The sequence below is a fragment of the Sminthopsis crassicaudata genome, chromosome 2, assembly GCF_048593235.1.
Source record: "Sminthopsis crassicaudata isolate SCR6 chromosome 2, ASM4859323v1, whole genome shotgun sequence".
In the NCBI taxonomy this organism is placed as follows: domain Eukaryota; kingdom Metazoa; phylum Chordata; class Mammalia; order Dasyuromorphia; family Dasyuridae; genus Sminthopsis; species Sminthopsis crassicaudata.
Genome location: NC_133618.1, coordinates 537,986,475 through 537,998,674, shown reverse-complemented (window position 1 = coordinate 537,998,674; position 12,200 = coordinate 537,986,475). Strand labels below are relative to the sequence as shown.

Sequence of the window (12,200 nt, the reverse complement as noted above, 5' to 3'; positions counted from 1 at the left end):
TTAAAAGGAGGTGGGGGAAAAATCATCTGTAGTATATGCTTAATATCTACATATGGTTGGATATGGGTTAGTTTTTTTAGTGAAATCTTTTTATTTTTTGAATCCTTTTCTCTTTGTAAATGTGTTCAATATGATTCTAAGTATTAGGTCTAATAAAAATTTGAAACAATATAGAATTGATTTAATTAATTAGGTTCATAACTATAATGCATTAATATCCTCCTTTTGGTATATTCATTTGATGCCTTTTTTGTTTCTTTTTTTATGTTTTGAATTTTACATCACAGAACAGTGCTTCTACCTTTAAATAGAAAAAGAAGTATTTTTGAGTCTTAAATCCTTTTCTAACTAATCGCTTATATTTCACTACAGTCCAAAAGGCTCATATTATCTTATGTTCCTTTCAGTGGCTATCCACCCTATATTCCTGATACTTTTCATTCATGATTCTTTTTTCATGATACTTTTAAGATGCATATCTAATCTTTGGATATATCTGATCTGTGTCTTTTGTGACTAAATTGTCCCATCTGTGATAGATCTTGAACAATTAATTGCCACTCCTCCTTTTTTATTTCCTGTTGTCCTCTCCTCTTTCAGTACAGTTTAACTAAGCATTTAACATGTAACAAGGATCTGAACATCATGCAATATGCTAGTAATGTAGAACCTTAACCTACATACTGAATAGACTCCAACCATGGGCATGCCTAGCAACAAGCTAATTAACCTCCATCGTGAAATGAGAAATTTATGGCAAATTACAGGTTAATTAGAACCGTGTCCTCAGAACACAAACGACTGATAAAGATTCTTTCTTTGCCTGCAGGTGAATACACGGGCTGGGCCCTCTCATCATAGCAGCCCAGCAGTTTCAGATTCACTTCCAAGCAATAGGTGAGAACAGAATCCTCATTTGTGTGTTTGGTCATTGAAAGGAGGGGCTTGTAAGAAGACATCTCTTTTCCCCCTTATTATCACCAAATTGGCACATGACTATTAAGAAATTAAATTATTGTGTAATATTGTGTATATTGAATAAGCATAAAGGAGCACATATAGAACAACAATTTAGATATTAATTGCTTATAATTTTGACTCTTCATGTAATATTTAACGCTAAAGTGATTTTCCTAAAATATATATATATATCTTACCCCACTTAGTAAACTTTGGTGGATCCCTTTTAGCTCTAGAATCAAATGTAAAGTGTGTGATTTGCTCTTTAAAGCCATTTGAAACCTAGCTGCTATCTACCTTTGTAGACTTCTTACACTTTATTATCTAGTGATAGTAATTTATTTGCTATTTCTCATATATAATATTCTAGCATCCAATCCCATGTTTTCACATTGACTGCCCTTCATGCCTGGAATGCTCTCTCTCCTCATCTCTGTACCTAAGCATCCCTGACTTCTCTTCATGTTTTAACCTAAATACTGCCTTCTTCAGAAGGCCTTTCTCAGTCTATCCCTGTCCCTTAAGTCCCACTCTCCTTTGTTTTTCGTTGTATCCCAGTGTTTAGCACAGTGCGGGCACATAATTAGCCTTTAATAATAAATAATTTCTTTATTGACTGGATTATATAAATTTAACCCTTCTGCGAAAGCCAATCATATTTACTTTTCTTACTACAATAATAACAACATTCTTTGGACTTTGCTAGACCAGTTATAATCCCTCTTATTCACTGACTGATGGTAAGGTTTTATGAGTTATTAGTTCTGAATCTTTGTCCATTGTGTACTTGCCCAATTCTTTGAAATTGTAGTATTCATTAACTATTCTGCCCAAAGGATAGGTATAGGTGGTAAAATTTAAATTTAACATTTCTCTTTTCTAGTATCTGTAGACATATTAGAGGACAAAGATTGAGTTTGTTGGTTAGGAAGATTTGGGATTCTTAGTATATTTTATTAATTTCTCATTTGCATGGATAAACCAGAGTTTTCTATCATTCATAATACCTTAACCTGGCAGATAAGTGTCTATTGTGAGGCACTACAGTATAAAAGGAAAGCATCAGTGAGGTCTGATTGCTAGTTACTAGCTAAAAGTCACTCCCTCTTGTGTGCCTTAGTTGGTCAGCTTGGTATAATGTCTAGACAGCTGACCTGGGTTCTGGTCCTATGTCTCAGACATGCTGCCTACATGACCTCAGCCAGGGCACTGAACTGCTCAGTGACTCAGGCACTTCTCTGAGTTCAGAGGATGCAGAAAAGATGCTGATCTCTCTTGGGAGAAGAACTTTCTCACAGGGAACTCTAGAAGTAGCATTAAAATCATTTACACAGATATATCTATGCATGGGTATCTACCTAGGGAAAATGATTCCACAAAATCTAGCAAACAAAGCTGACTAGAATTGGAATTAGAGGATACAGGTTTAGACCTGAGTGTCCTGTCATTTTGACTTGTTTAACCTTGAAAAATATACTTATCTTTAAAGTGAAGATATAGGAGCAGTTAATCACTAAGGATTCTTCTTGCTCAAAATCTTTGCTCTTCTGATCATATGAGCTCTATAATTATCATATTTTCCCTACAATAAATTTCATTGCCTACTACTGTATTTACAATTAAGAATTGGACTTTTGGCCACCATGATAATTCATGCTTCCTTAGAGCATCTTAAGACTGTGTACCAGGAGTGAAGAATGTCTGGCCCATGGTCCATATAAGACCTGTGAAATCATTTGGTCTGACCCTGCCAAGGCAACAATTCCAGTCATCACATTAGGGGTTTGGTTAATTAAATGTTTGACCAAATATAACTGGCTAATTTTTAGGTTGGTAATTTTGCATGGCCCATGAATGATGTTATAAATGTTCCCCACTCCTGCTGTAGACAATATTTAATCTTTCTAGTTTATGAATTGACAGCTCTCTGCAAATAATAAAGTCTTACTGAAAAGTACCACAATAATGGAGTTAGTTTGCTGATAGATACAGATAGATTTGTAAAATTCTAATGGGCTGGAGTTGTCTCTTAAAATATCCTTGCTACATATTATATAAAGCTCTGTTGCATAGCTTTAACTTGTTCAAATTAATGAATGATAAATAGGTAATGGTAATCAATTTCCAAGGTCTTTATAAATAATTTTTGCTGTGTGTAACATCACTTCTTATGATTTTAAAATACATTGGAGAAGTAGAATTGTAAAAACAAACAAACAAACAAACAAACAAAAAAAACCAAAACTGTGTCCCATTTACTGTATGTTAAAGTAAAGGTACTTTGAGCTTACTGTTTCTCAATGTGATGCTTAGTGCTGTCAGATCACCTTGTCATTGAACATATCTTGCTTTTCCAGCTTAAAGAAGTCTTCTGCTGAATTGAAAAAAATTTTAGCCAATGGCCAGGTAGGTGTCATTACATGTAAGATGTAAACACAATTTTTCAGCCATTTTGTTTTTATAACAACAGTTCAAGAATATTTTTATGTCATAAATGAATTACGTGGTTTAATTTGATTGGCAGAGCAATTTACTGCACATTTTTCAAATAATGCTAATGGATTTTCACTCTCAGTGGATTGAAGTGCCATATCCACCCTACTGCCACCTCTGTTCAAAAAAAAAAAAAAAAAAAAGTTAATCAGTTCAAATAACTGTGTTGACCCCTAGGTTGTTCAGATGACCTTTGCATTTCAGAGGTCACCAGTTACTTTCTTCTTGGGCCTTTAGAAAAAGGGAAAGAAAGATACCATCTCATTCTGAACTACTCATTTTACTTTGAAGCTAACATTTGCTTTTTAGAGGAACAGAATTATAGGAGACCTTCTGGCATTTACGATTCCTCTGCTTTGGGTGACCTTGGTCTACCCAGGAGGCCATCTGAAGTCAAATGGCCTCAACTAGCAATTGATGGACAGGTAGACTTTTAGGCCAGTTATTTCTCTCTATTTTTTATTCAGGTAGATGGACAGATCTAAGGAAGTATAATGCTTTTAAATGTATACTGGTAAATTAAGCCACCTACAGGATACTAGATTCTTCAATAGCAACATAAATAAGTTTTAATGTTTGTTATAGTGGGAGCCCTTTGATAGCCTGGGAAGCAGGCACCTGTCCATTGCGATCAAGCCTGCCTATTAGACTCTATTGACTGAGACATCTGTGTCACTGCAAATAAAAGACTTATTGATTTTCTTAACTGCTGTTCACTTCCCCTCCATGTTTCGAAGGCTGAAATCTTAATTATCTCAGATGCGTATTCAGTGCCTTCTCACACTGACCTCTCTGAGCCTCATTGGCATTTCATGAATTGAGTGCTGGTAGTAGAGCATGTCAGGAAGACAAAGCTGCCTCTTCACGCTTGTCCTTTACTATCACCTGTAACATTGTGGCCTAATAGACGCTGGCCCCTAACAGAGGACGACGGCAGCAGGAGGCCGCCGGACGCCTTGGTTGTTTGTTTTTTAGCACAGAATCCTTTGAATATGATTAGAAAGGATTGGTGAGGTTTTTGGTGGGTATAGAATAAAATAAGCTTGATGAAATAAATTTTTCAATGTTATACAGACTGTATAAATTCGATCTCCTATATTCTAAATGCATACAAGGAGCATTTATTATCTATATATCATTTTCATAAATTTGATAATATTATAAAATACTTGTTTAATCAACCAGAGAAATTGGCTGGATATAATGCATACATTTGGCCCTATTTTGTATACATTCATTTATAATTAATTTGAAACAAAATTTGCCTCGAAACAAATATAAGAATAGAATGCACGGTGTCTTTAATGCTGGTATTTATTTAATTCACTTATAAAACACACCTGTGCCCTTTATACTATAAAACAGTTATTATAAAATTGTTTTGAAGTAGAAACATTGGCAGAAATGTGTTCTGCTCAAGTAATGGTAGACTAGTTATGATAGATTTCTTTTTAAAAATAAAATACTATCAGTCTTTATCCACCATGGGGTAAAAGAAGAAGTTTATGATGAATGTTCAATCATAGGTCAGTCATCTTTGTTACAATATAAATTCTACAGGGAAATTTTTGAAGGCATAAAATATTGAAAATTTTAGGGCTATGATAGCCATACTAATAAAAAACCAAAATCTCTTAACTTTATTTTTCACATGTGGCCTTTAGCTTTTCAATTTTTTATTAATTAAAGAAAAAATATTATAAATTGACCAAATAGCTCCTTCAGGTGAGTAAGGACATAGTGGAGTGAATGAGCAAGTGTTGTTGGATAATCCCAAAGTGAATGAATAATGATGCAGTCGTGTAGGAATGGGCAGTGGGGTAGATTAGTATGTTTCTTCTAACTTGAATGCTGGCTCTGATTGGTGTGGCATGTGTGAGTTACACATGGCATTACTTTAACATTTGAGCATAGGTTTGTTTTTTTGTTTTTTAATTTTGGTGGTTTATGCTCTCGAGCATTAATAATGATTTGCCTTTCCACTAGTCTCCACTTAGGTTTAATAAGGAATTCATATTAATCATTAAAAGAAGGAGACATGATTCTTCAAGTTAATCAAATATTGACAGGTTAGAAATAGCTTTCTGCCTAGGTTCATTGATATAGGTTATGTGATATAAATATTTATTTCTTTTCTGTCACTCAGAGTAAATGCCACCAATTGATTCAGCATTGATATAGTGTCAACAGTTCATAAGAAACATTTGACTGGATTGTGTTTTCCGATTAGTCTCTGCTCTATAAAGTGGGATTTACTAAATCTCTCCAATTGTCTGCTCATAGAGTGTGACTGCTTTCTAAAACCGTTATTGCTTCGATTTGTGAAGCAAAGGTCCACTGATAAGACTTAGTTTCTGTCAGAGGTTTACATATGAAATAAGGATTAATTGAGCATTTTGGTTTTAATGATTTCTAAGAGATGAGCACTGATTCTTCCAAAGACAGGCAAACATAAACAAAGAATGTTTTGTTTGCTGATCCATAATTGAATTCTATTTCCCTTTTTCCATTAATTCCATTAATTTGTGTCCAATCAAGTTTCTCTTTTGAAGTTTAGATTTTAGTCTTTAGTGGTAGAATCGTTGTTTTTATATTATCTGTATATTCTGGAACCTTCCTTTTTTTTTTTTTTTTTTTAGTTAAAAAAAAGTAAAATGAGTTATTTTTTGCATATTTATTAGACATTTTAACTTAAGTTCTGTATCTCATGTGCTTTCTGGCATGTATTTGCTTCTTCCCAGTCTAGTTCAGTATCATCTCTTCCATATTATTGTTTCTGGCTTTGCAGCTGATTACAAGTATCTAACAAAGGTCAGATTGCAGTTTGTAGTTTTACCAAGGAAATCCTTGAATCTTTTCTTCCATGCCTATCTTCCCCCCATTACTTAGACAGTTAGTCCAAGTTGATAAGAACATTGTTATTGCTGGTACGTCAAATATAAAATCACAGATATATAACTAAACTTCATCTTATAACTTTGAGTTGTTTTGAGACATTCATCAACTTTATAAAAACTTTCCACATAGAAAGCTAGTTTTGTCATCTGTATATAAAACTTCACATAGAATGAGAAAAATTTGAATGGAACTATTCTTATCCAACTTAGAAGCCTAAAGTTCATGCCATAATATATTGGTACCTTTTGCTTTTACTGTGAACCTTATTTCCTTTTAAGACAACTAGAAAAATCTTTTGTAATATTTTGTCTCACATTTTGTTATCTTATATATGTTACTTTCTCTATTAACTTTTTCCTGTCTAAATATCACTCCTCTTTGGGTGCAGAATTTTATTTCTTAAGTGAAAAAGCAGATAAATTTGAATATTTCTCAGTCTTTAAAAAATTACTTTTTACTTATGAGACAGCACTCAATAGATTCCTTTGTGCATCTTTAGCAAAAAAACACATTTTCCTACCCTGGCTTTTATTTGCGTTAAACTTTTTAAGAAATGACATGGCATTGGATCATGTCTGATTTTCTTACTATTATGTAAACTTGGCAAATTTTAATCATAAATAGGAAATCCTTAGGATGTTTTCCAGTGTCTTCTTAAATCTAATTGTGATATTCTTTAAACTCAGATTTTCTGACTTCAGAGCCTTTTTATCCTGGTTGTTTTCAACTCCAGATTAGGAGTATTGAGTATATCACTTCTTATTTTGTAGGTTGTGTTTAGAGCCAGAAATTGGGATAAGACAAAAGGTGAAAGAGTAGTACTCTTTTTTCCTCTCATGCTCCCAATCAGCATTAAAGCCATATGCTGGATTTTTTGTTAACATTTATTCACTTTTTTCTTGGTTTGTCTTGATCCTCTAGGGCAAAGATTACTGACCTTTTCCTGAGGGGGATACTTTGATTTACAGAATGTTATGCTAGCTAGGGTGTGTATTGGAAGTGGGAAGAAGTTGGATTGCTCATCATGAAATTGCTGAACTGGGAGTAAAGAGATGGAGAAGACTAATGTTGGCTATATTTTCCTATCCCCAGAGAATCCCAAAAAACCTTGGATTGTGACCCATTTATCCTATTGAAAACTTTTAACTCAGAATTTATGAATATTTTAACATGAACTACATTGAAATTTACCTTTTCTAAAAATTGTGAGCCTATATATAGGTTTTCTCAGTAAAAACTTAATAGTTCAAACTACATTGTTGGGGGCATATTTAACCTATTTCAGAAATCTTTTACAAGGATTATAGGATTGTATTGATTTGCCAAAAGATACTATTAATTACAGCTTTTTGTATTTTCATTAAAGAGATCAAGCAGAACCTTTGCTAAGAAGTTAATGATTCATTTCAAATTACTTTACTTTTAAAATATGCTATACTTGAAAGATAATAATAAACATTTTTAAAGTGCTCTAAAACTCAGATTTGCTTTCATCCAACTAATAGTAACAGATGAAATTGAAATTGATGTTACTTCCCAACACATATCTCAAGATATGTTTTTCCATATATTCATCAATAATGTAAAGTTTATAAACCACAGAAAATCCCACAATAGGAAAAGATACTAGCCAATTTCTCTGCTTTGTCTTTTTTCTCCACCAAACTAACTGCAGCAATTAGCTGATTGTAAATAGCATCAATCAGTTTGTACTACAATTAATTTGGGTGTTGAACTGGCCTCTACACATTAATCTGTCAATATGTTTTTTAGGATTGTTTGTAGAATGGCTTGGGAAGGAAGCTGTTTCTGTAACCTGCACTGTACTTTTAATTATCACAGCTCTCAGAAGCCTCAACCTCTGAAATGTATAGAAGGAAAATATTTCCCTTGATAAATGAAGCTCTAGTTTATTCATTTGGTTGAAGTTTAGAATAGAGAAAAATATTTAAAGCATTACTACAATGGTCTGAAAGCAAACTATTTTTTTCCAGGTGATATTGAATTAAAAACTCCATCCATTTTCTGCCCATGCAAGGTATACAATTCCCAGGAAATTGATTTTTTTTTTTCAGGGCTTACGATGGCTTTTCCCTGGCTTTAGCTGTGTGGAAACAAGACTTTTATTGAATTTGTTTTAGTGAATAGATAAAGTTGGCACTGAATTTTTAAGTGACTGGACCAAGTTTGTAGAAAATTACCAACAGCATCAAATAGAATCTGAGTGATCTTAAACATGTGAACAGTAATAGCTTATTTAAAAGTACTTGAAAACTCTAAATTATTGTTTACTGAGCACTAAAATGAAGTGCCTTCTACTTGTGATAAAAATATGATTAATATTTGTATTAGAAAAGATTGCATAAAACCACTAAAGTTGAAAAGTCAAATGAATATTATCATGGTGTAGTGCATCAACAAAAATAGCTTTAATTTGTTGGTGTTATGCCATATTCCTCTCCCCCCCCCCTTTTGCACTGTTATATGTGACAGCATGTGAATTTTAAAATGCATTACTTGGACATTTTCCATCAGCATAGGATATCTTCTACCTGGCTTTGTGCCACCATGTTATTGCTGAATATTAATACTGATTCACCACTTGCAAAGTGCAGCTATACCTTGCATTTGGAAAATCACTGTAGGTTATCCAATTAGTTTGTTGTGTATTAACTTATTGAATTCTTCACATGGATTGCTTTACAGATCATTTAAAAGATGCTAGTATTATCTGTGGTTTGTATGTATTTCTTTTTCATTCTGGCTTTGGTTATGTTCATTGCCATTTGGCTTTGGTTCTTTGCAGTACTGGGGATCCTTTTCTTATCAGTATCTCTGACCTGACCCTTTTGAGCTATGTTATATCATTCCATTTTGACATCTTTTATCAAACTTTAATGAAATGACCCAGGCAAACAAATTGTCATTAAACTTTCCATCACTTTGTCCCTTGGTATCGTCTTTTATAAATTGGACAGCAAATGTTGTATTGATCTTCTCGTTCTTGCAGCTGAACTTGAAATGACCCAGACTGCTTGTTGTTTATGGCCCGGAGTGGCTTTTCCTTGACATTTCCATCCACAGCATGACACCCCTTTTGTTTTTCTTTCTTTCTTGTGGAGATGAATGAACAAGACATACGGTATCGAGACACCCTCGGTCATGGCAATGGAGGCACAGTCTACAAGTGAGTAGTCCATTTTGTTTAAACTTTCTGGATCCAGTTTAACCCAAAGGTGATTCGGGCTGTCTGTAACAAGATGTTAAATGACCATCAGCAATTAGATTTTATTTTCATATTTGACTCCAGATTCTGCAAGGCATCTATTTTCTCAAAAAATGGTGGAATGGTGCATTTATATTGCCTTTTAAATATTTCTGAGACTGAGTCTCTCCTGGGTGAACAGTTAATAGGCCACCTTTAGCAAATACACCTTTAACTGACCTAAAGTTTAATGCATTTTTTCCTTCACTCCTTTTTTAATACCATTATTCCTTTTAAACTTGCTAGCATCCTGTGCTAGTCCAATGTTTACATCAATGCCCAATGGAAGCAAAACCTTATAAATACCATTGCTTTGCCCTGTGTCAACACTCTGAAAGTTATTAAAAAAAAAAAAAAAAAAACTTCTTCCTGTTATATTTCCTTCTCTCTTCACTTGACTCCCTTGAGAGGTTTTCTACACATTGATGAATATGTTAAGTTATAAAGTTCTTCCAAATTTCAGTTGCTTTGCTCATACCCTGAAGGAGTGTTCATTTTAATATTTTAAAAATTGTAACAGCAAAGGAGTAGCTTTCTCGACAGGGAAGTCTTTCTTACACAGTAGTAAAAAGTTTAAACTACATAATGTAATATCTGGTACTTAATAGTCTTCAGTGGTGTATGAAAAATATTCCAGTAGGAATTAAGAAATCCATACTCTGTAAGAAAGCCCTGAGGGAGTAATAAAGCTTTTCTCCAGAGAGCTATTTACCATATATACAGTAATCCTGCATCCTATTATGATCTTGTTTATACCTTAGATATTTTAACTTTGATAGTAACATGTACTCCCAAAGTTGTAAAATAACCCATTTATTTTCTAATTGGTTAATAATGTCCTTAGATCCTTAAGTTCTGACTAAAAGCATGAATACAGATGAAAATCACATTATAACTGCAAAAGGGGCATGTTCTTAGATTCCAAGAGGGGATGTCCTCACCTTGACTAAAATCAAACCAAATGTTTCTTGGAAGATAATCAAGTCCTTAGCCTCAGGTCCAGTCCTTTGAGCTGTCTGGAGAGTCACAGATCTGGACTTCAGCTATTCTGTCTGACTTTAGTTCTGGTCAACACCTGTTCTAAAAGCCTAGTACTCCTGTTATATCTTAGAGAAGAAAATATTGATCTTTTGTGAGAAAGAAAATATTTACAACTAAATTCCTCTGGATTTTTTTTTAAATTAAATTTTATGTTTTAAAATAGTAGAACAAAAATGCTGCTGTTTTTAAAAAGGTCAAAGACCACAGTTCTGTTTCTCTCTGCCTGTCCTCCTGAAGTGCCTCTATTTTTCTATAAGTAATTTTTCTTCATATCTGTCTCCTCTCCTTTATCTTTATGTTTAACTTGAATTGTTCCCTCTCATACCATCGGTGACCAAGGACAGAGCTTTTCTAGGAACCATTTCCTATCATTCACTGTAGTATTAGCGCAACTACATGATACAGTGGATAGAGTTCTGGACCTCAAGTCAGGAAGACTCATCTTCCTAAGTTCAAATCTAGCATCAGACAACAATAGCTGTGGTATTATTGTCCATTTGCTAAGAACTTGGATGAGGTAGAAAAGAGCATGGGATATGAGTCACCTGTACAAAACAATAATCAGTCTCAATAGTTCTCTTTCCTTGGGCCCTCAAGCTGATAGCCAGAACTAGAGAGCTGAGGGAGAGGGAATTCTTTAGGGATAAGTTTGAGGATGTTTGAGTACTTCTATCTTGTTCCTTTTGATTCTTCTTTGGAGTCTAGACAATAATAGAGTATTTGAAGAATCAAGAAAAAAAAGCAGCCAAGGTAAAAAACTTTATCACTAATGAAATGGTAGGGAATACCATCAAGTCTTCTTTCTGAATCCTGAATGAATTTAGTGGTTCTTTTGTCATTTTCAGGTATAGTCTAGAAATGTGGCATTCTTTATTAAATTTCACTTTGTGCTTCTCCCTATTTTATATTTTATTTCACCAAAAATGGTAGTATATAACCCTCAAAACATGCTAATCAAAGGCTATGTTGTGAATAACTGTGTTCTAAAATAGAGACAAAGAGAAGTGTCAGTTTTTCAAAATTTTATGCATTAAAGGTAACAAACATCCACATACATTTAGAATCTTAGTTCTGTGGAGAAAATGTACAAAATCTGTGTGCTGCTTTGAGTTTGGGGAAATTATCTCTCCAGAGATAGTAGCCTAAGTCGTCAAAGAAATGTAGCCTGCAGGGTTGTGTAATTAAAGACAGACTTTTAGTCTGACTCCATCTCAATAGGAGGTCTGACACTATCTCTGTCCTCCCGTCTGACCTAGACATTCTGATGAGATTAACTAGAGACCTCCTACTCTACCTAGATGGTCTGATTAACTGTGGGACAACATTCATCAGACCAGATCTTGGGTGACACCAAGGTTATTCCACAGTTAAGAAGGTCTCCTCTCCATCGCCACCCCCCAAATCACTTGACATCCTTTCTCTATCACTCAGCCCCTGAAATAAGAAAATTAGCTGTGCAATATCATCTGAGAGTTTCCTTGGGCCTTCTCCCCTAAAACTGTATAAGATAAATGTATAAAGTTGTGTGTGTGGGGGTGGATGA

The 12,200-nt window shown here is 34.0% G+C and overlaps 1 protein-coding gene across 5 annotated transcripts in view; it reads left to right on the top strand.

Annotated features, from left to right (window-relative positions):
- Nucleotides 1-12,200, top strand: part of MAP2K5 (mitogen-activated protein kinase kinase 5) — a 305,505-nt gene that overhangs the window by 71,786 nt on the left and 221,519 nt on the right. For all 5 annotated transcript variants that reach the window (XR_012486952.1, XR_012486953.1, XR_012486954.1 and 2 more), the window contains exons 6-8: nucleotides 830-897; nucleotides 3,318-3,366; nucleotides 9,474-9,538. Coding sequence is in view for 2 of the 5 variants with exons in the window: in XM_074294728.1 (XP_074150829.1) it covers nucleotides 830-897; nucleotides 3,318-3,366; nucleotides 9,474-9,538 (182 nt within the window). In the remaining 3 variants the exon portion in view is untranslated. The remainder of the gene's footprint in view (nucleotides 1-829; nucleotides 898-3,317; nucleotides 3,367-9,473; nucleotides 9,539-12,200) is intronic.